The following is a 22,564-nucleotide window of genomic DNA, read 5'->3' on the forward strand; positions in this document are numbered from 1 at the left end:
TATGTGTCAGGACACCAAGAACAAGAGAAAACAAAAGTAGGCCAAACCTAAAAATTAGTTCGCATATGTTGGAACTGTTTTGGTTAGCTATCAAAGCCTTACCTCAAGTAAGGAGGTGTCTACGAAAAATTAATTAGATATCAAGTATCACTCTGGTATACATTTAAGAAGGGAAAAAAATAACTAGCACGAGACAACCAAAGATCAAGAAAAATAAAAACCAAACCTCTTGCCATCTGAGAGAAACCTGCTGGTTTGAGTGCCGGTATAGTTATTCACGGAATCAGATTAGGAAAGAAAATAAGCCCGAGAATCAAATTAAAAGTGTCCCCCATTAGTGACTTACAAAGCTAAAAAAAAAGTTGCCCATCTTCGTCAATTGGGACAGTTTTTCACTTGTAAATACACAGTTGCAAGGTATGGAAGACGGCATGGAGTTGAGCTTGCTGCAGGCAAAAATGTTCATCAGTCAAAATTAACTTGCTCAAATGTAACCAATTAGCAGAATTGCGGCTGGATAATACTAAGTATAATGAATGTAAGATCAAATCATCTTAAGAACGGCTAGTGCCTCTCTGCTCGTAACTGCTTAAAAAGGTATAAGAACATGCCAGATGCATACAAACTTTCCAGACTCCAAGTGACCTTCAAAAAGAGTATGACTTGTTGGCGCCAGATTTTACCACTGCCGTCATTTGCTATGCTAGTTGTCTAGTTGCTTTCAGCATTACCCTTTTCTGCCACCTCTTTTTGGAACATCATTCCACCATACACCAGATCTTTCATGTATTCATTAATTAAACCTCAATCCTACCCTAACCCCAGCTACGTGAAGCATCTGATGTTACTTTGCATAGCCACTAAATCCCTTGCAGAAACTCCACCATATTTAGCCATAGGACCTTTGAATCCTGATATGTATATCTGCAAATTACATAGTCCAAGACAGATTTTATCATTCAGAAATGACTTATGTGCTCCACTAACGCCAGCCTGGATATCATGATGCACCCATACCCTCTATACTGGGTGAACCGATGGTTGACACAGAAGCTGTCATGAGCTACAACAAAGGATTCCACATCACCCAGTATCACACTAAATTTAAGACCCCAGTATAAAATACTTTGATGATTGCCACCTCAGCCCTCTCTCACCTATACCTATATATAAATTAGGGAATCATTATAAAGCCCTGAAATCACTCACAGTACCTTTATAAAATATCCTCATGTTCTGGCAATGCTATTGCAACATTGACACCAACCTACTCTGTTGTGCAGGCCTTCCTCGAAGACTGCAAGGTTTTCAAACTATTCCATATAGTCATTACACAAGAGCTTAATTCTCAGATGATATTTTACATAAACTATGCGCAATCTTTCCCTCTATAGAATTTCTAATTTAATAGAGATCACCGCTCTTCTACCATTGTCATCCGGCAAGCCATAAAACTGTTCCTAAGCTGTCCAAACACAACATATTTTAGAAGCCTTCCGCAAATGCAAATATTATTCTGTATATTTCAGATTTACATAACTCCCCTCCCTTCAATAGCAAACAGTGAGAATCTTGTTCCAACATCCTGGAAAAAGCTAATGACACATTGCAATCCTCAAGATCTATCAAAGCCACAGCCAGAAAACCCATCTGATTAATTTATGAAGTAAAACAGAAAAGTAAGATTAAGGCAAACACTAAAGCCGGAGTACAAGGAAGAAAAGAAAATGTAGGAAGTCAGCCTGTAGTACTTTTTCATGTCTAAACCTTTAAAAACTCAGACTGTGTTATGAATCCCGAAGACCTATTCAACATTATTCAAGATCTCATCTCGTCTTTCGCTACAGAAATGTCACATTCCCCTACCAGTCAAGTTCGATGCTTTAGCCAATAGTTTCAGTAATATAGGGCCAGGTGTAGGTAACTTCCAATTAGCGAGTCCTTAATAGCGATACCTAGCCATTCATTCCTATGGGCTAGGAGGCCCGTAGGAATGAATGGGGAGAGATTCACTATTAGTGATTCGGTATTACCGAATCGCTATTAGCGGGAGCTATTTCAAGGGTGCCAGGGTGTCCAAAGGACAACCTGTTGCACCCCTGAATGTTGCATGTGTGAACATGTGACGCACATACATGCCCTAAGGTCATGGATGTGTGCCACTTGGCGCATTTCAAAAAGCAAAAAAGTGCTTTTTGAAAGGAAATAGCTACTTACCACCAACTTGAAGTTGGTGGTAAATAGCGATTCCTTATGTCTGAAGTGCATTGTTTTTAGTGCTACGTACATTGCATTTAAGGTATCGGTATTTCCAATTCCTTAAATGCAAGAGCAAAATAAGGAATCACCATTTTGCGATTCCTTATTTTGCATGTAGGTTTAAAGTCGCTTACATTGCACTCAGCCAAATACCGGTCGGTAACGCAGAAATTTAACGAATTCCGGCGTTACCGAGCGGTATTTAGCCACCTACATCTGGCCTATAGTCACAAATATAAGGCACTGCCTACTTGTGGCTAGCAGAAAACTATTTTAACACCTACACCTCTGCCTTAAATCAACTGTCTTCCTGACCAGAACATCTAGTCACCCACTCTCTATGAAGTCCAGAAAGTGACTGTATTATCCTCAAACTAACAGAGGAAGACTGCAACCGTCTTCATTCTGGAAGATTACCCAATATCTTTTGAAGCAGATTCCCCTCCAGCTTTACTCTTACAGAAAAATCACCCATAACCTTGCTTGCTCGCTTCAACATCATTAACTTATCGCTGAACTTTGGTAATATTCTGGTTTAAATAAAAGCTATTTTTTTGAGCTCTGCTAAGAAAAACATCACAATTTCCATTGTCAATCCAACTTCAACTGCACTTAGAAACATATCCATTGCTACACATGCCAATATCTGATGGCAAAAAAGGCATGGCTATTTTTTTTAAAATCTGGAATAACTCCTTTTAGAAGACTAGTAAGGAAACCCCTCTAATATTTGTCCAATAGATTATTATGAAACTTCCAACAAAATGTCACATTAAGTACTGCTTAACAAACTAGGCTACAGAATGTGTTATGGGGTTACGTAATGAGAAGTCTGCAGTCTGGTTGGTTAAATACATGTTGTCAAGTGCTACACTTCATTCAAATATGAAAATGTTATCCAGCCTCTTCTCATCATTAATGTTAAGTCCCATATGTTTTCCCACAACCCTTCTAACTAAAGTAAACCTTGGTCATTTCTTTATCATTAGTCCCTCTATATCGCATCAATTTCTTTGATATTCCTTGAAGTTATATACTGATGATTCCCAGATATATTTTCTAGTGCAACTCAAACAGTGTCACTAGACTCTATATTTAAATCATACTAGGGGCCCGATTTAGAGTTGTGTGGTAAGTGAAAATCCTTTAATAGGAGAAGGATTTGCTTAACCTCGAAGAAAATATCACCAGCTGATTCAACATTCCATCCACAAATCAGAATTTCCATGCTGATGAACTCTATATCAGGCCAATCTTTAGTATCTCTCTCAAATGACTGCTGAGCATTAGAGGTTGATTTCAGCACTGTGATCAGTGTACAATATGCAAGGAGAGGCAAGCTATTACACGCTGTTTCTCGGTCAGTCAGTTTTTAGCACTGCAAAAGGTCACTGGCACATCTACCCTATAGAGTAAGCTTATGTGCATATTAATTAAAATCAATGCAATTCTGAGCCATAATGGATATTGAAAAAAATGACTGCTGAGAAAGCATTCTTAATTAAAAGAGAATTCATAGTTAAAAACATCTTACAAATACAAAAACAGTCATATAAAACATTATGACTGGTGGTTCGGTAATGTAATCCGTGCCCAAATTTTTACAAGCAAATTTATACACACTTCTGTTTGAGAAGCAGTTGAGAGGCACCATTTGATTTAAAGGGAGTTCATTTTTAGAGCATCATGCTGTATCAAAGAGGTGTCATTGTACAATGCAACAAATAGTCCATAAAGTGCTCCATGCCTGGATGTTTCCATGATGATTTTCTGATTTCTACTCGGGGGACATCAAGTAATTTGCAGCCTTGGCGAAGATACATTTTACAGGGCTAGATTGGGTACTAGTGCCTCCTGATTAATGACTAAATTATTAAGTAATAATGGAATGTAGGTGTGCAGTTCAGCTAAGAAGTGCCAGAAACTTTGTCTAAAGATTCCCTGCCCCAAGACGGCCATTATTTGTCTGAAATGGCCTACTTGACTATTAATAGTTCACTTGTGTTAGGAACTTGGCGAACCTGCAAGACGACTGAATTGATTTGGTGTTAAATGATGTCAGCACTGCGATATGGCATGATCTTAACTTGAGGGCCGAAAGGCAGGGCAGAGTCATTTCTGTCTTAGATGATTTACGGCGGGGCAAATACACAGGAAATGTAGTAAACTTTCATCAAATCAACAGCATAAACAGCAGAGAGAGTTTGACCATCTTTGTTTCCAGGATGGAACCCATTCATGTTATTAAAAAGAAATACAGGATAGTTTGAGAGATGTGACATGTGAGGTAGGGTTGAGACCCCCGAATGCTGTATGATTGTAAGACTATACAACCATGTTTTTTTGCCTGTCATTTCCGCTTAATCAAGGGACCACAATTTTAGCTTAGCAGCATTGTTGGTAAATTTCTTAAATGCTGTATCGCTGATATTAATCTCCCAGGCCTCATGTAGGTTGAGGGATGTCAAAGCTTGGTGAAGCACTGTTGGCCAGTCATTTGTGTTGGTGTGCTGGCTTTCCATTTCGGACCAACACAAAACTGCCAAGGAGTCCGGTGGGGCGGCTCTCATCTTGCAGCACAGTTTGATTAGGGCAGCCATCCTCACCGGCATATCTAACCGTATAGATCCTCCAAGTACATATAAAGAACAAACTGTGGAAATAATCAAGACGGTCTTTGCAAAAGTAAGCTATATATTAGAAAACTATGGATTTGACACAAAGTTGCGTAATATGTATTAACAACATTTAGAAGAAATTCTTATAAACCAACCGGCAGGGTTGAACTCTTTTGGCGCTATCCGTGCCCTGGTGTGGCCCTAGTTTAATCGTTTATAACTAAATTAGACCCCCTTTGAATTTTAAAAGGATTTATTGCATATATTTCATCTGCAAAACTTAGATTAACAATCTTAATTTGGTAGTGTGAGCCTATCAACAATTATTTTGATTTTAACATGCTATTATGTTGCCAACATGTGTTTTCCGACTTCATAAATTTGTAAATTTCACTTCCTTGGGGAATTCATAACTTCACAATAATGTTACCACTTCACACCAAATGATTTAGCAAATGAATCAGATGTGAGGGAATCAACAATGATCGTATTAAGACATTGTGGGCAACATTTCCAATCCTTAGTCCCTAATGAAAGCCTGAAAGAAATACCTTTTCATGGAAGCATTTGGCAACCAGCTCACCACCATAGGGGCCACCTCACTTTTGAAAAGGAACTGTTCTTCAAAGATTGTTATACAGAGCCCCCCTATAGTAGTGTTTTATTCTAGCCTGTGGCGAAACAGGCATGCCCAGTCACGACCACGTGACCATGTAGAATAAATAAGGGCTACGCACACAGGTACGCCAGTTGGCGACGGCGAGGTGAGCCATATACAAGCACCCAGTTGTCCGTGTGATTTATTGATAGGCCCCTAGCTTTACCCCCAGGGCTTCTTATCCCTCTCACTCCTGTGCCGTCCGATTCCTCGACGACACAACAGCTGGCGACGAGGGTGGGCGTGCCCTCGCTGTGTGTCGCCGATCCTACTGCGGGCGGCCGCGAGCTCTGACATCGGCTCACGGCGCTCGTGCCCGGCCTGCCCCACGCTGTGCGGCAGGCTCCGTGCCTCGGAGCGAGTGAGCCTGGAGGCGCGGCTGCATCGGCAGCGCGCGAGAGGTGAGGCGTGTCGGCCCTCACTGAAACGGCCTTGTTCTGGCCGTGTTTCTGGCCCTGACCTTCTGGTGCGGTGCCCGGAAGGCGGGGGGGCTCTTCTCAGCCCTGCAGGAGGCGTGAGAGGTTTCAGTCACTGCCTCTCCCACGTGCAGCCACACGGAACAGCACAGCCTACCCTGAGCCTGGCCCCCGGCTCCCAATCACCACGTGGGCATTATTAACACGGGCAAGGAGGGGATAAGCCTCAATATAGGCCCTGCAGGCCCAGTGCCACCACAAGGGAGAACTGAGAGAGGCATACACAGGAGGCAGCACGTGCCCCAGTCAAGCAAGGGCCTATATAAACCCCCAAAGGGAATCAACCACTGCAACTGGTACACCAGATTGGCCCGAGCCATCAAGCATTGGCCACACCAAACAGAGACGGACTCAGCCAAGAGGGGTTTCTCATGGGCCAGTCTGCAGGGACACGGCGGAGAGACAGCAGCACAGTCACCGCACAACCAGTCACGCGTCCCGGCACCTAACATGGCCATGATACCCCCATTTGAACCGTTCTTGGTGGAGGGCTCACCCTCGTCACTCGCACCCAAATGGAAGGACTGGGTAGATTGCTTATTAATATTCTTTGAAGCCACAAAGGTGCTAAAGGATCAGAAAAGGGCCATGGTCCTTCACCTGGGAGGCAAGGAGGTCCACAACATAGCCAAAACTCTGGTGGAATTCACGCCGAAGAACCACCACACGCTAATAAACGCTCTGAACGCACACTTTGAGCCCATGGCCAACCAGGACTACGAAAGATTTATATTCCGGCAGGAAAGACAGTTACCCAGTGAGTCGTTAGACACGTATCAAAAATCTAGCGTCCACGTGCGGGTTCGCCGACACCACGGCGGAGATCCGTGGCCAGATCATCCAAGGCTGTGCATCCGCCAAGTTGAGGGAACGAATCCTAGAAGAATCCGGTAAGTCGCTAGCGGACATACTAACCCTGGGGCGCACCAAGGAGCTGTCGAGGGCCCAAGCCGCTCATATGGAGGCCGCTCTCTAGGCACCAGTGAAAGCGGAACCGGTCAACAAAGTGACCGTAAAACCCCCGATGAAGTGGATCAAGAAGGGAGCTGGAGCAACCACGACGGGACAACCAAAGTCATGTGGATACTGTGGAGGAGCACCACATCCGGAGGCGGAGTGTCCCGCAAAAGGGAAACGGTGTTCGGGGTGCAGACGTTTTAAACATTTCAAAAAAGTATGCTGATCAAAACGTTACCGCAAGCCAAGACAGGTGGTCAACGCCGTGCCCGAGGGGGACCCTAGCCGTAGCGATATGGATGATGACGAAGAGGAAGAGAGGAGAGTGCACAAAGTGCACATGATCGGCACCGCCAGTCGAAAGGCCCGACACTTATCTCAGTGTGGTATCCGGATAGGCGCCCACGACGTCATGGCAGTGGTAGACAGTGGTGCGACCATCAATAGTATGGTATCCGTCCTACACCAAGCTCTAGATCCACCGCCAGTGCTACTCCCGTCGGCTATCACCGTATTTGCCAATGAACAAGACACCCCCCTAAAGATCAGAGGAAAGTTCAGAACCTCAATCTCACATGGAGACCGGTCCATTACCACCAATCTTTTCGTGTCAGAAGACGGACAAGGCATGCTGCTAGGATGCCGGGAGGCCGAAGACCTAGGAGTAGTGACTTTCGCTTTTGGCGTCCATCAAGAGTCAATTCAACAACTACTGACGGAATTCTCTGAAGTCTTCCAAGGGATCGGAAAATTCAAAGGAAAAGAGGTGCATCTGCACATTGATCACACGGTCCAGCCAGTAGCCCTGAGGCACCGCCGAATAGCGTTCCACCTGCGACCGCTGGTTGAAGAGGAGCTCAAGAAGCTCGAGACTGCGGGGATAATAGAGAAAGTGACAGGTCCCACCCCCTGGGTTTCGCCAATCGTGGTCACGCGAAATCCTAAGCTGCCGGGAGCAGTGAGGATCTGCATGGACATGCGGCTCCCCAATGCCGCCATCAAGCGGGAACGACACATAACCCCTACAATCGATGACCTGATAGGTGAGGTGGCGGGAGCAAGCTGGTTCTCCAAATTGGACTTACGATCAGGCTACCACCAGCTGGTGCTAGACGAAGCTTCCCACAATATTACCACGTTCTCAACACACCTGGGACTCCGGAGGTACACCCGCCTGAGCTTCGGGGTATCCAGTGAGGTGGAAGTGTTTCAAAACGTGATACATGAACTCATCGCAGATATCCCGGGGGTGATCAAGGTCAGTGATGACATCATGATACACGCAAGGACCATCCCGGAGCATAACAGCCGATTGACCCAGGTGCTACGAAGACTGCGGGATGCGGGACTTACCCTGCATAGGGAAAAGTGCAAATTCTTAAAGCGGAAGCTACAGTTCTTTGGATACACCTTTTCGATCGAGGGCGTGAACCCTGATCCAGAGAAAGTGAAGGATATCAAAGAGGCTGCGCCCCTCACCACTGTCACGAAAGTCCGAAGTTTCCTCGGAATGGTAAATTATTGTGGAAGATTTATTCGAGACCTGGCCAATTTGACTTTGCCACTGAGGGAGCTCACCAAAGATGCCACTCCCTAGAAATGGAGCCTGGAACAAGCCAAAGCATTTCGGGAGATCAAAGAGGCACTCTCAGAAGCCACCACCCTTGCCTTCTTTGACCCCAGAAAACTGACACTCGTGGCCGTGGATGCAGGTCCCATGGGACTAGGGGCAGTGCTGATGCAGCGGTAGCGTGCAGAAGATTGGGCCCCAGTGGCCTTCGCCAGCCGGTCCCTCACGGAAACGGAGCAGAGATACTCCCAGATTGAGAAAGAGGCGATAGCGATACACTGGGGGTGCCGTCACTTCCACCTGTACGTCTATGGAAAATCCTTTGTAGTTGCAACTGACCACAAACCGCTGGTCACCCTATTCTCAGGGACATCCACAAAGCCCCTGCCGCGAATTGAGAAATGGATGTTACAGCTCCAGAACTATAATTGCAAGGTGGAAAACCAGCCAGGGTTGAGAAATCCCGCTGACTATTTGTCGGGACATCCTCGAGCAGCCACCCGGGAAGAAACGGAAGACGCGGCTGACACTGAGGAGTACGTAAGATGTGTCACTGCTCGGTCATGCCCCATTCTGATATCCATGGAGAGCCTTGCAGAAGCCACCAGGAAGGATGACTGCTTGCAAAGGGCTAGAGCAGCAGTGCAAAGTGGAAACTGCCACAAAGCCAAGAAGGAATGGAAGATCCTGACCCTGAATGTGCAGCGCATCATGGACAGACTTTACCATGTGCGAGAAGAGCTTAAGGAAGACAACATTGCGTGTTTGCTAAGAGGACACCGGCTGGTGATACCATCATCCCTAACGGCCCAAGTTGTTCAACTGGCTCATGTTGGCCATCAAGGCATGGTCAAAACCAAATCTCGCCTCCGAAACAAGATATGGTTCCCATTGATGGACGACCTAGTTGAGGCCACTGTTCGGTCCTGCGCAGCATGTCAAGTAGCAGGAGAAGCACTGCGACCAGCCCCGATCCTGGTGGAACCCCAGCCGAAGTCTCCCTGGGCGTGCGTCAGCCTCGACTTTGGCAGCCTTCCATATGGCCACCATTGATGACCACTACAAATATCCGGAAGTGGAAATTATATCCACCCCCAGCGCAACTGAAGTAATTCCTAAATTGGAGAAGATCATGGCGGCGCATGGGCTGATGAAGGAACTGAAAACGGCTAATGGCCATCCTTTTCAAGGCCAAGAGCTAGCCATTAGGTATCCAACATCGCCGAATTACCCCCAGATGGCCACAAGCGAATGGCGAAGTGGAAAGATTTATGCGAGCACTTAACAAAGTGATCCGAATTGCCCATGACAGGGGGCAGTCTCTTGAACTGGCCATCTTCACATTTTTAAGAAGCTACCGTCAAACGCCCCACACCACAACCGGTGTTGCTCCGGGACATCTTCTCATGGGTCGTGTAGTTATGGATTCCATACCTCACCATCCGCAGTGACAACCTGAGCCTCCTAATGACTGTCAGGTGGAGGCCTGACGCAGAAAAACCCATGCACAAGTCAGCCAACGGAGAAGGGCCAAAGTACCCCAGATCGCCAGAGGAGATGTGGTGCTACTAATATATCGCATCGCCAGTGGAAAGTTCCGACTACCTTATGAACCAGACCCCTGGACAGTGGTCAATGTTAAGGGAACCCGAGTCATTGCCACCCGAGGGAGAGAAACTGTGACTCGCAACGTGTCCCATTTCAAGAAGTACCAATCTGGTGGGGTCACTTTATCCCCCACGGTGTCTGAAGAAAGTCCCTGTTCCCCGACCAGAGACAATGTCAGCTTCCGAGATCTAATGGACGTGTCCCTTCCTGCGGAGAGTCCGGAGTCCCCTGATGGAGCGTCAAGTCAGCGCGACGGAGCGGAGAACGGATGTCTTGACAGCAGTGGCAGTGACCCTGAGTTGTTGACTGGTGAAGCGCCATCCAATGCCAGAGTCGGTGAGACCCAGAGCAGAGGTATATCCCAACACCAGCTGCGGCGGAATCCGGTGCCATCCAGTCGTCTGAGAGACTATTTCACGTAAGACTGTTCATATATATGTGTGCTTGACGCCAGTTGCGACAAGTTGCAAGTGATAGACTATGGAGCGTGCCTGAAGAGACTTTTCATTGACATTTTTGGTTTTCATGTTTGTTGGGGAGGAATGTTGTATTCTAGCCTGTGGCGCAACAGGCGTGCCCCGTCACGACCACGTGACCATGTAGAATAAATAAGGGCTACGCACGCACGTACGCCAGTTGACGACGGCATGGTGAGCCATATACAAGCACCCAGATGTCCGTGTGATTTATTGATAGGCCCCTAGTTTTACCCCCAGGGCTTCTTATCCCTCTCACTCCTGTGCCGTCCGATTCCCCAACGACACAACAAGTAGCTTCTGTCAAACCCATGTGACAGGTGATGACATACATCTCTACCACACCACTGGAGGCAATCAAGTATTCAGGAACATAAGGCAATATATTGGTGTGGTGCAGACTGAAGTACATACATCAAGCTGTAGATGCTCTTAAGTGTAGTCTGATTGACCTGAGTATCAGAGGGGGAACCAAAATCCAAATTAACATTCCAACTGTGGTGGGCCAAATCAGGCCACAGAGAGAGACTAGAGAAGAAGTTGGGTAAGCATCTTCAAGTTTGAAATACTATCTAAATAAAGTTTAGGAAATAAAAGGAAAAACTAAGTCAAAAGTATCACCTTTATTACAAAGCACCAATAGGACTTGCAACAAGACGAGTCTTTCATGTCAGGATAAATGCTCCAGGAAGATGACTTTCCATACCCCAACTGTTCACAAAAGTATTCACATTTCAGACAAGATAACTCGCGGATAGAAAGATGCTATTTAAATGTCTATGAAAATTTTTGTGATAGAGAGCCAGGCCACTACAGGCTACACAGACAATTTGAGTGACCAAAGGGGCCAACATAAATACAAATGTGATACTATCATCAAGGAGTCCCTGCTATAGAAGGATCCAGTAGCAAACCACCAGCCATTTGAGTCACCTATTTACTTATTTCCTAAATAAGCTCTTCAGGAACCAAGCACACATGCTCATGGATTGAGGGGGGAGAGAAAAAGGTCCAAATATTTTCTTTGCACGAGCCAGTAGGTATTAACAACCAAATCCTGTAAGGTCAATACGAAATCACAAGCACTATTGTGGAGCATAAGCCCCTTTGCTACTTGTCAAACACATTGGATATAAGAGGTCTGGGAGGGAATAAGTACAGGAACAATTGTAACAAGAAAGGAACTGAACTCCTCTTACTAATGAGGAGAACAGCCATGGCTATAATGGTGAGATCTAGGCTGTGTCTACCCTAAGCAATTCTTTCTGATTAAAAAATTAAATGCTTTTGCCTATGTACACCTTTTCCCTGATCACTTTGCTAATGGGAGGCAAAGGGGTGTTCTCACAATGTATAGTATCCCAGGTTATTAAACAAACATAAAAATTACTTTCAAATAATTCACCATAACACTTATAGTAATCATATGTTTTTGAACCAACTTTCATTGGTAATACGTGCAACAAAAATTACAGACTATGAGAAGATTTCTTCCGTAACTCCATACAGTACAGCACAATAATTTAAAAGTAATTTAAGATGCTATCTATGCAATAACTATTATATATGGTAGTTCCACGATGCACAGTATACAGCCACATTTTTTACCATGGTGGTATAGCTCCATTATTGTTTAGCTGGCGTCAATGAGGACTTTCTGTAAAATATGTTAATTAACGTGATTTGGATTCATAGTAAAATGCATGTTTTAACAACTTCCACATAGTAATGGTGAATGTACTTAATTAGTTTTGCCTTTCTTGATACAGAAATCACCATCTGTAAACATAAAAAAGAACATACAGGTCTATACATTAACATACTACAGGGATTTACTTACCTGGAGGTTGTTGAAATCGATCGTCATTACTTGAAACGGTTCTGACAATGGGGTATAGCCACCAGGAACTCTACTCATTTTTTCAGAGGCGTATGGTTCAATGGACTCATCCCCACTTCTATGCGCTTTGACAGGACTTTGAAATTCAACAGTTCCCTCCAACTGCACCCCAGCAATATTCTTCATCTCTATCCTTGGGAAAAGGGGGTACAAATAAGATCATAACGCTAAAGCAAGCATACACATGGATAACACAATTATTTGTTCAAGATCATGCCTGTGAAAATTACATATGGTGACATAAAGTAGTTTTCTAATGGACACTAATCACAGATTACTCTCCTTTAGAATATGCCCTGGGGCTAGACTGCATCAGCAAGGTTCTTCAGCAATGCTCCTACATGCCAGTAGGTAGTGTTGAATGGCTCTGCGATGACTGTGTGCTGTCTTGGAAGCGATGGGACTGAGCCACATGTAACCCCCACCCCTGCACGCTGACCCAAATTCCTTTCTTTCCATGCCCTTTAACGCTGATATGGAGCTCTGCGCCATCGTTGGCCTTTCGACTACTTCCAAATTCTCTCAGTGTGGCAGGGAACTATGTTATCCACCCAAATTCTCAGGATTCAAGCCATGCAGAGGGCAGGAAATAAATGTCGGTCACAGACATGTGTGTGGTCTGCCTCTAGTGCTTGGGCTTGGTGGACGACTTAGTCCGGCGGCAATTGTGCTCTCATGCACCCAAAGGCCATTCGAGACTGGAAAGCAGCAGTCGAGTACCAAAAGAGATCATGGTCAAAGCATAGATTGCGGTCGTGCTTCAGGTCTCACACACAGTAAGTGCCTTTTCTCAGGGCTGTTGCGGAGAGAGCCTTCTTCCTGCTCAAGGTCTTAAAGAAAGTGAAAGTACAAACATTAACATACACCACTCAAAGTGAGACGAAGTTCTCCAAGCAGTCATCGACCCGACAGCAGATATAGGCCTTCAAAGCATCCATGCTACATATTTGTAGCACTCTTCCGGCTCCTTCTTGAGGGCCTTTGGGCCATATGGTTCTCTAGTCAGACGACCACCGAAGGTTCGCCGCCAAAGTCATCTGCTACCTCTGGATCTGCCCCGGGACACAGCACAGATAGCAGATCCAGTTCTGACACCAGTCTCAGGCCCAGAGCAAACATTGGCACAATGGCAGCTGATGATGCACTGAGATCGCACAAGCATAATAAATTATAATTCAACCTGACCCGAGATCTTTGTATCACCGCCTTTACCTCTAGAGGATCCATGCACACTTTGTCTATTACAATGCTAACGTTTGATGAAGTCTTACTGATGCCCTCATGGCTACAGGAGCTAAACCATGTTCATATCTGCTGACTGTAGTTCGAGTCATAGGCCTGCCCCTGGTGATGTAGACTTTATAACAAAGCTTCTGACAATGGAGAGCCTGATCAGCCAAGAGTTAATATATAACATAAGCCTGGGTTCCTTCACAGCCAATCCCCCAGACAGGGAATCACAGTTTGCTTACAAGGACAGTAGGATGTAGGATGCGACCAGTAATATTTTGCTGGTTGTCCCAGAGGAACTTAGGGTCTCTTTTGTCCAGGCTATTCATGATGGCCAGGATGTTGCAAAGTACATGCTACGGACCAGGCTGAACACAACAGACTGTATTAGCAGGGCTACTGGCACCAGCTTTGTGCTTCGAAGGCAAGCCTTGGTCAACTGGTTTTCTGACAAAATGCAAGAATCGCTCATGGATTTGCCTTTTGATGGCCCAAGAAAAGTCTCTTCCAGCTTCAAAATAATTAAAAAACAAATGTGCTATATTACAATTCCTTTGGTTCTTAGGGATATCAAGCCCGACTAGCCCCAAGCTTTTATTGCCCCCATTTGGGCCAGGATTGTGTGGCACCAAATGCACTTGGGCATGAGCATCTGTACTCTCTCAAATCAGGCTTCTACTTTGAGGTGACCATCTGTCTCAGCAACATGAAAGCATCCTGCATCAGAATCTCCAGGACTTACACTTCAAAGCATGAAGATTGAGTGATGGCAGCAAAATGTGTTTGACTTGCCGACTAAGGTCAAAATCTGTCAGCCAAGAAGATCCCTGAGGGACAGCGGGCCCATTCCACCAGGGCCAAGGCAGCTACAACGCAGATGAAAAGGGAAGTGCCTGTTCATCATAGCTGCCAGGCTGCGACTTGGGCATTGGTGTAAACATTCATGAACCAGTAGTGCCCTGACAACCAGGTACTGTGCGGAAGGTCACTTCGCCTGCTCACTTCTGCAGGACTTTCTTTTTTGCCCAAAGACATTTTACAGGTTTACAACCATGCACAAGTCAGAAGATCAACACAAATTAAACGTTTAGGTATTCTACAAGGTAAACCTTTACCACTGAGAATCAACCGAACCCCTACCACCCCCCCCCCCCATCCCCCCTACCTTCCATCAACCCCCCCAGGCCTTGCCAGGACCAAAGAGCCTATAAAAATATTAGGACCTTTACGTTGGCTCTAGGGCATCGACCTAACACTTCTAGGCAGAAAGACTCAGCATCAAATTGCCACTGCGACCAGTGCTACATATCTCACTTCAAATTACTGCAGTGAGATGAAGAGATCATAGAGTTTTGGGGCACCAGTATCCAAAACCTTTATTCTATAAATAATCTATCTACCAGAATTTCCACTGGCTCTCATGTTTGGTGTTCATATTATTGATGGCCCTGGTGAGTTTCTCCAGTGTTAATAGTGTCCACAGTTTAGTGGGCCATTCCTGCATAGTATGCATCGTTGGTGGCTTCCACTTGGGGGCTAATAGAAGTTTTGCCACCAGGAGCATATCAAGGATCAGTCTTCAGTCCGACTTAGTGAGGCGCCTATAAACCTTAGGTCTCAAACCAAGGATGGTGGTTGCCGAATCCACTGGAAGATTATAGCCCACCACTTGTTTAACGTGACTGAGGATTTGTTTCCAGAACATCTGTAACTAAGGAGAAGCCCACTACATATGTAATACATCCCTCTCATGCCCACAACCACTCCAACACAGACTGTTAGCCAACCCATACATTTGTTTCAACCTTTTGGGGGTAATATACCACATCAACATTATTTTGTCCATTAATTCTCTATTCTGTAAGCTTTTAAACATTGTGCTAATGTTGGATGAGGCAGAGGGGTCCGTAATTGCGGGTCTGGCTTAAGGGTGTTCGTGAGTGGGCACTAGCCGAAGAAGCACATATGAAGCTCACACGCAGGGATGAAAAACTCCAATCAGTTCTGATGGAATGGCGGAAACTGTGCAATTCGGGGCTAACGGGGGGGGGAAGGGAGTTTGCTCACAGCACTTCAGAAAGTGGGGAGGGCAGGACGAATGAGGAAGACCAACATGAAAATGGAGGCCAGGGAGAATAAATGCTCCAAGTGTATGTCCTATGCTTATATGGCCTACCCTATGCTCCGTTCCATACTGTATCGTATATAAGAATGATTATGTACCCCTACTGTTCTTATTTTACTTCCAATGCTGCAACCCAAGCCAAGAAAAAATAGGAAGATATTACGCTGTATGCTGTATCGTTGATGTTATGTTTTTTATTGTAGACCACAGCTTCTGCCATTAGCATAAAGAGTGTTGTTTCCCAAGTACTTGGTGACATTTGCTCAAGTATTTCCATTCTATGGGTTGGGGCGTCTAAGTTAGTATCATATATAAGTTCAAGATGAGATCCTTGGGGCTGGTATATGTGGTAAACAATTTATCCCACCTTATGAGAGGGCTGGTGGTAGCGTCCCTGTTCTCTGCTACTAAAATCATTATTCCATTGACCCGTGGGGAACACTGTATTGCCCAGTATGGGAGCATAGGAGGAGGGGAAGGTGGTTAGCGAGCCGCCGCCTTGCAGCCAAGTCTCAAAGCTCAAAGGTAGGTTTCAGAATCTGCGAATAGTGGCAGAGAGCTGATCTGGCACTTTTAGAAAGCCAAGGAATGGCCCAAGGTGCATGTTCCATCACGGCAGCCTACACGTGGACACAACGTTTCACCGTCTCATATAGAAAACACTTAAAGAAGATCCTAACCTGTGCCTAAAGGAAGTACTTTCTAATATTTGGTAGGCCCAACTCTCGGCGCGTATATGCACTTTTAGAAGTGTCCCCCGATATGCAAGACTTCTGCCTGCCCATATAACTATATTGATGTTAGTCTGTAATTTGTGTATATCAGGCAGTTGTACTGGTAGAGCTTGGAACAGGTACAGTAGACTGGGTGATATATTTTACTTATTTAATGCTACTCTTTCTAGCCACGATAGACATAGGGGTCACCATTGGTGGAGATCTTGTATAAGGCTATGACGGTATCGGTGTAGTTTGCAGTGTACCGTAAATGTGGTTTAGGGTGCGATATAAATCCACAGGTATTTCATTTTGTGTCATCCAGCAGAAGGGTGTCATTTCTGTAAGGTGGGTGACTGTGGTCTGTGAGAGGCCTATGCTAAGCATTTTAGATATGTCAAAGTCAACTTTGAAGCCAGAGACCAGTCCATATACTGCCAGGGTATCAATTTCTGTAGGACTTTTTAATCTTCTACCCAAACCATTATCAATGGAGCAAAGGCAGCAGGCCATAGAGACTGCACCTGACCTATTCCTCCAAGAAGTATAAAAACACAAATGTATACCAATGTATGCACACACTACAAGCACCGGCTGCCACGGTGCAATGAGAGGTTATGAGTAATAATATAAAGCGTAGAGATGCACCACAACAATAATCCAAAAACAAGAACAAAGATGTGATTGTTGTCTGTACAGTAACAGGCAAGCAAAATGCAACACCCCTCTTCCCCAAAGCAAACAAAGAGCAGAAATAATGAATGGTTTGAAATATCTCAAATCCTTCATGCACAGATCACAGATAAACTACAAAGTGCTGAAGAGAAACCTGACAGTATGGGTAAGAAATAGCAAAATGCAACAGTGGAACTGATCAGCTTTCCCTCAGAAATTCAGGAACTTGAATGTAACAACGTCTGTTGAATACAATAGTTAGAAAATCGAAATCGGAAAAACAAGATAAAACTATATGGCATCTGAGAAGGAAAAGAAAGAAACCCATGCTTTTCCTATCTTGCGTCTCCCAAATTTCTTAATACCCCAGTAAAAGAACCTTGAAATATTCAACATATTCTTCAGCTAGGACTCCCACGAAGAAGTCATAACCCAGAGGGATAATCATGTTCTATCTCGAATACACCCACATTTCTCTAATCCTAGATGCTGCAAAGAAGCAGAAAAATCAAACCGGATGCAGCAGACAAATATAACTGGTAAAAATCGTCACAGCCATGGGGAACCAAACTTTTGTAGATGAGACCTACCCTGAACCATCCATCATAACATCAGATAAAGTATTATCTACCACCAAAAGATGTAAAATTATCTTCAGTGACAGAACGAGAATCTTCAAGGAGCTGCAAGAATTACAAATCTACCAGGACTCCTTTTCCTCAGAACAAATGGGGGCAAATATACCAAAGCGAAGTCCCAAAGAATCTTCACAAAAAAGATAGCAACATTTCCCCCAAGCCTATCATATTTCATGACACAGGTCTAGCCAAAATTTGTACCCTATCGATTTGATAACCTAGAACTGCACTTTACTTTTCATCTTTCTGATTGCCACTCACTCTGTCTGATATCCCCACAATTAGTTTTGTACTTCTCCGCTAAGGAAGCCACTAGCTCCAATTATCTGTAATCGGCAACCACTAGTAAATAATAGGATGTTTATCAGACATGTCACATGGAATGTCAATGGAATAAACACCCCCATAAAGAGGCAGAAATTATTTCCTCATCTGCATAAACGTGGTACAAGTTTTCCACCATGCAAGCCACCCATCTCAACAAAGTTACCTAAGGCTCAATAGGAAGTAGGTGGGATAAACTGCATTCACACAAGCAAAAAGAAAGTGGTTTCAATTCTGTAACAGTCAACACCTCAGTCGCAGGCTCAAATCTATCTGCCTTATTTCAGGTCTAGTGTCATAACTGGGAATGTTAACTACAGCCTGCTCAACAACTATGCACCAAACCCTGGATGCACTCACACTTGAAAAGATATACAAGTCATCAGCAATACCCCCAATCAACAGACCCTTATCTTTACAGGCAACCACAAAACATAGATTTGTTCTAGAATACAAACTCTTTGTCATATACTTCTCCAGTAAACTTCAAAAGGCATTTACAAATCTAATGTAGGATGAAAATGTAGCAGACATTTAGCACATATTCAACTCTGCCGAACAAGAACTTGCACATAAATTGCACACAAGAATTGACTATCTGTTCACTTCAAAACCTTGACTCCACTCAGATCAATTCTTCTCTCCAACTACTCATAAAAAAATACTCTCAAAAAACATATCAACCAGTAACAATTCCCCCAGCTGAATGCTGAACACCAACTGTCTAAATGAGCCAAATATAATTTGCCAGCTTTTAAATAACAATAACTTCGCAACAATCTATAAATAAGTCATTTGTATACCTACAAGGCAACTTTATATGGCAAGATCATAGCATAGGAAAGAAGCCATGAAAGAAACCAAATGCTTACAAAAATAAGCTATAAAACAATTTATCAGTAACAACTGTAGATCACTTAAAAGGCTCTCTTAATATTTTAAGTTGAATATAATAAAAGATGCATCTATGCAGCTGACCACATTGTGATTAGCATTACATCCAAATACCACGTTGGTGATAACAGAGCTGGTAAACTTTTAGCAAATTACCTTAAAGCAAAAAAGACAAAGGCCCACATTATTGGAATCAAGAACAAACAAGGGCTACTCGAATATACAGACCTCCAGGAGACACTGTAGACCAGTGAGAAACCGCATCTGAAGTAAAACCTTAACAACTTCTTCTCCACTCTCCAAAACGAATTGCAATTGAATCAAAACTACCTAGACCAAATATCACTGAAGAAGAAACTGACAACAGCGAAATAAAGTTTTATGAAAAGGAAGTCCCGAGGCTCAGACCGCCTTCCACCAGAACTCTATCAGTAACTTCTAGCAGTATTCATTTGTAAGCTACATGTTCTATTTAACCATTTCAATTAAACTGCCCACCCCCCCTTTAGCACCTTTACAGAAGCTATGATTATTCTGATCGAGAAGAACAAAGACGAACAAGAAACAAAAAAAAAACACTGAACAATGTCACTGACAAATATGAACTGTACGTTTTGGAGCAAAATTGTAGCAGTACGCTGAAGCCAGTGAACTCATCTTAGGTCCACCATAACCAAACTGGGACTGTGAAAAGCAGACCTTCAACATCTAATAAAAGGCTAGTTGTAAACATTATCCCTCGTAGACGCCCACAACACCTGATGTGACATTACAATGGATTGGGAAAGGCTTTAACAGAGCCGAGAAGCCACACCGATTTAAAGCACCAGAGTGGCATGACCTCCCCAAAAATTAACAAAGTACATTAAAATGCTGCATGTCAATACCCAGGCCACAATTCCAACTGTTGGCATTCTTGTCTGTAATTTTAAGCTTTTCAGAAGTACCAGACAATGTTGCCCCACATCATCCTCATTCTCTTTATCCCAGCGCTTGCACCGTGCTAGAACAAATTAGGAATCATCATGCAGTATAGAAGACATTAAAATAAAATCCTATCAATATAAACTCTCAACATATGCTGAAGACCTATGTCTGCTGAACAACAACCAATATCATTCAATTTCCCACCCCACAAAAAAGCTACACTTGCATGCAGCCATCAGGCCAAACCAAGCCAATACTGAGATTCTTCCCATTGAAGCTTTGCTTAAAGCACCTCTTCAACGGCTGCAGCTTTAAATGGTGGCCATCTCAACCCATTTTCAAAGCAGATTGGTGCCAGCTCCAGGCTAAACCAAAAGGAAGTTCAAGAGGAAATTTAAAAAAAACATCTGTTGCCTCTCAACCTCTCAGATAGGGCAGACAAGACACTATCAAGATGATGCTCACACCATTCATACTATACTCTAACCAGGTTTCCCCTAAATTTCCCACCCTCTTCTCACAGAGGTAATGTGAGGGTTAGATCATTCTTTTGGAATGGCAGAGTCTCATAAAATGAACTCCAACTACCAAAAACCCTTGGTGGTATCAAGTTCCCCAATTTTAGTACTCCAAAAAGTAATAAAGCTAGCCCAGGTGCAACTCTGTTCACTGCCCTATACGATCCAACAATCCCTTCATGAGTACTCATGAGTCAGAGACAACCTTACATTTATTACTCCTACCAACAATAGGAAAGCATGCTCATCTATCATTATACAGCTATTGTCAACAAATAAAATATAGATACAGGAAGTACAATGGCTTTCGAAAAGCGAACGGTTTAACCACTCTTTGGCACAATAAGGAACTACAAACTACTAATCCCCAATCATTATGGAAAACGCGGATGAGAGCAGTATATTAACCATTAATCAACTACATGAACAAGACTGCCTGATCCTATTTCATACTCTCCAACTACAGTACAACCTAGAGTACCAAGATGACAGCGACTGACAGCGACTGTCAGAAGATCACTCAAGACATCCTCAATCTCTTAACTTTGACACAGCGCAAAAGGAATTCTGTTTGCAAATACTTACCAACCAATCATCCTTTTAACTGAACCTCCGCCCTCAACTGCAGCAGTCTACTAAGACATTAAAGAGCTTATATTACCCAAACTACCACAAATGTACTTCACCAATGTATAAACTCACTTGTACCTCAGTAACAGAGCCTACATTTCAACTAATCTGGATCAGAGCCAAAAACAGCTGCAAATCAACTTCCAGGAGTCAATTGATCTTTGTGCTATGCATACCATTTTGGTCCCTTAGTTAGCTTTGCAAGGCTGGCCTTTCGAGGGGATGATCTTTGCTAGTGATGTAGGGATACAAATACTAAAATCAAGCACAGGCTCTTCTGCTTTCCAAAATTTACAAACATGTGGACCAAAATATAAATACCTTTATATTTTGACAGAAACATCACTCCAAAAATCTATCCCGGCACAATGACTAAACTACCATCTTACTCACAATGGTGTATCACAATATACCTGATAAAAATCTGAAAACAAACTTGCTGAAATTAACTCTACATCTAGCTCAGAAAAAAGGTTGTTCTCCTTTATGTGACTTCCTCATGACTTGCCCATCAACCAACATGTAAATTTAGCCTCCTAGAAGAACAATGAATATCCTTTATTACACATACCACAACAGGAACATGTGACTTTTGCACATTGATTGTTAGAATGGTTTTCCTACGCTCCGCTCCAACATTTCATCCTCTTTGAGATGCACCTGGTAGGCAGATTTTAATTGTATATTTGATCAAAAATAAAAATTCCGTAACATAAAATATGCCATATTTTCAGACATGTATGGTGCAGACTGATGTTATGGAATCCAGGAAACCAGTCTAAGAAAGCAGGATACGCTCCAAGGACCTAAGGAGAAAAATGAAAGTGCTTGCATCTCTCTAAGTACAAAACAGAATGGAAAGGACTCCTTCAATATGAAAGGAGGTTACAGGACAATGCAAGCTAACCAGCAGTCAAAACTCCTTAGGTGGTGCAAGTATGTGTTTGATCCTCTGAACTAGTCCTTAGGAAAGTGATTAGTTGGTTCAAATCCTACCATCTGGACTGCAAAAACATTGCGGCTCTAGAGAAGTCTCCTCCACTAATGTCATTCTACATGGAGGTTTATTAGAGCTGGGCCTTGCTTTTGTTCTAACAGTCTCACCTCAAGTAAAGTGAATCTCCTATTGCCTCAGGACGGCTTCTGTAATTCGTAGGTTTGGCCCAAAGTCTTTGGAGGGAAACAGCAACACGGAATGTCAGGCCATGGTCAGATTTCTCCCTGAGCTGCAGAGCTTCTCCCAAAGTCTAGATTAATACAAAATGTTGGTGCTGGAGTGTCAGTATTTATAGCAAAGATAGGCAGCATCAGGAAGCCAAGGTCGATCACAAAGTAGGCCATATTTGAAATCCATGTTTCCAACAA

General features: G+C 43.8%; 1 protein-coding gene across 1 annotated transcript in view; it reads right to left on the reverse strand.

Moving 5' to 3' along the window:
• PRMT9 (protein arginine methyltransferase 9) overlaps positions 1–22,564 on the reverse strand; it is a 353,591-nt gene that overhangs the window by 73,076 nt on the left and 257,951 nt on the right. The window contains exon 7 of the mRNA XM_086962269.1: positions 12,463–12,655. Within this exon, the coding sequence (XP_086818395.1) occupies positions 12,463–12,655 (193 nt within the window). The remainder of the gene's footprint in view (positions 1–12,462; positions 12,656–22,564) is intronic.

This window comes from Lissotriton vulgaris, chromosome 3_1 (genome assembly GCF_964263255.1).
Source record: "Lissotriton vulgaris chromosome 3_1, aLisVul1.2, whole genome shotgun sequence".
Taxonomy (NCBI): Eukaryota; Metazoa; Chordata; class Amphibia; order Caudata; family Salamandridae; genus Lissotriton; species Lissotriton vulgaris.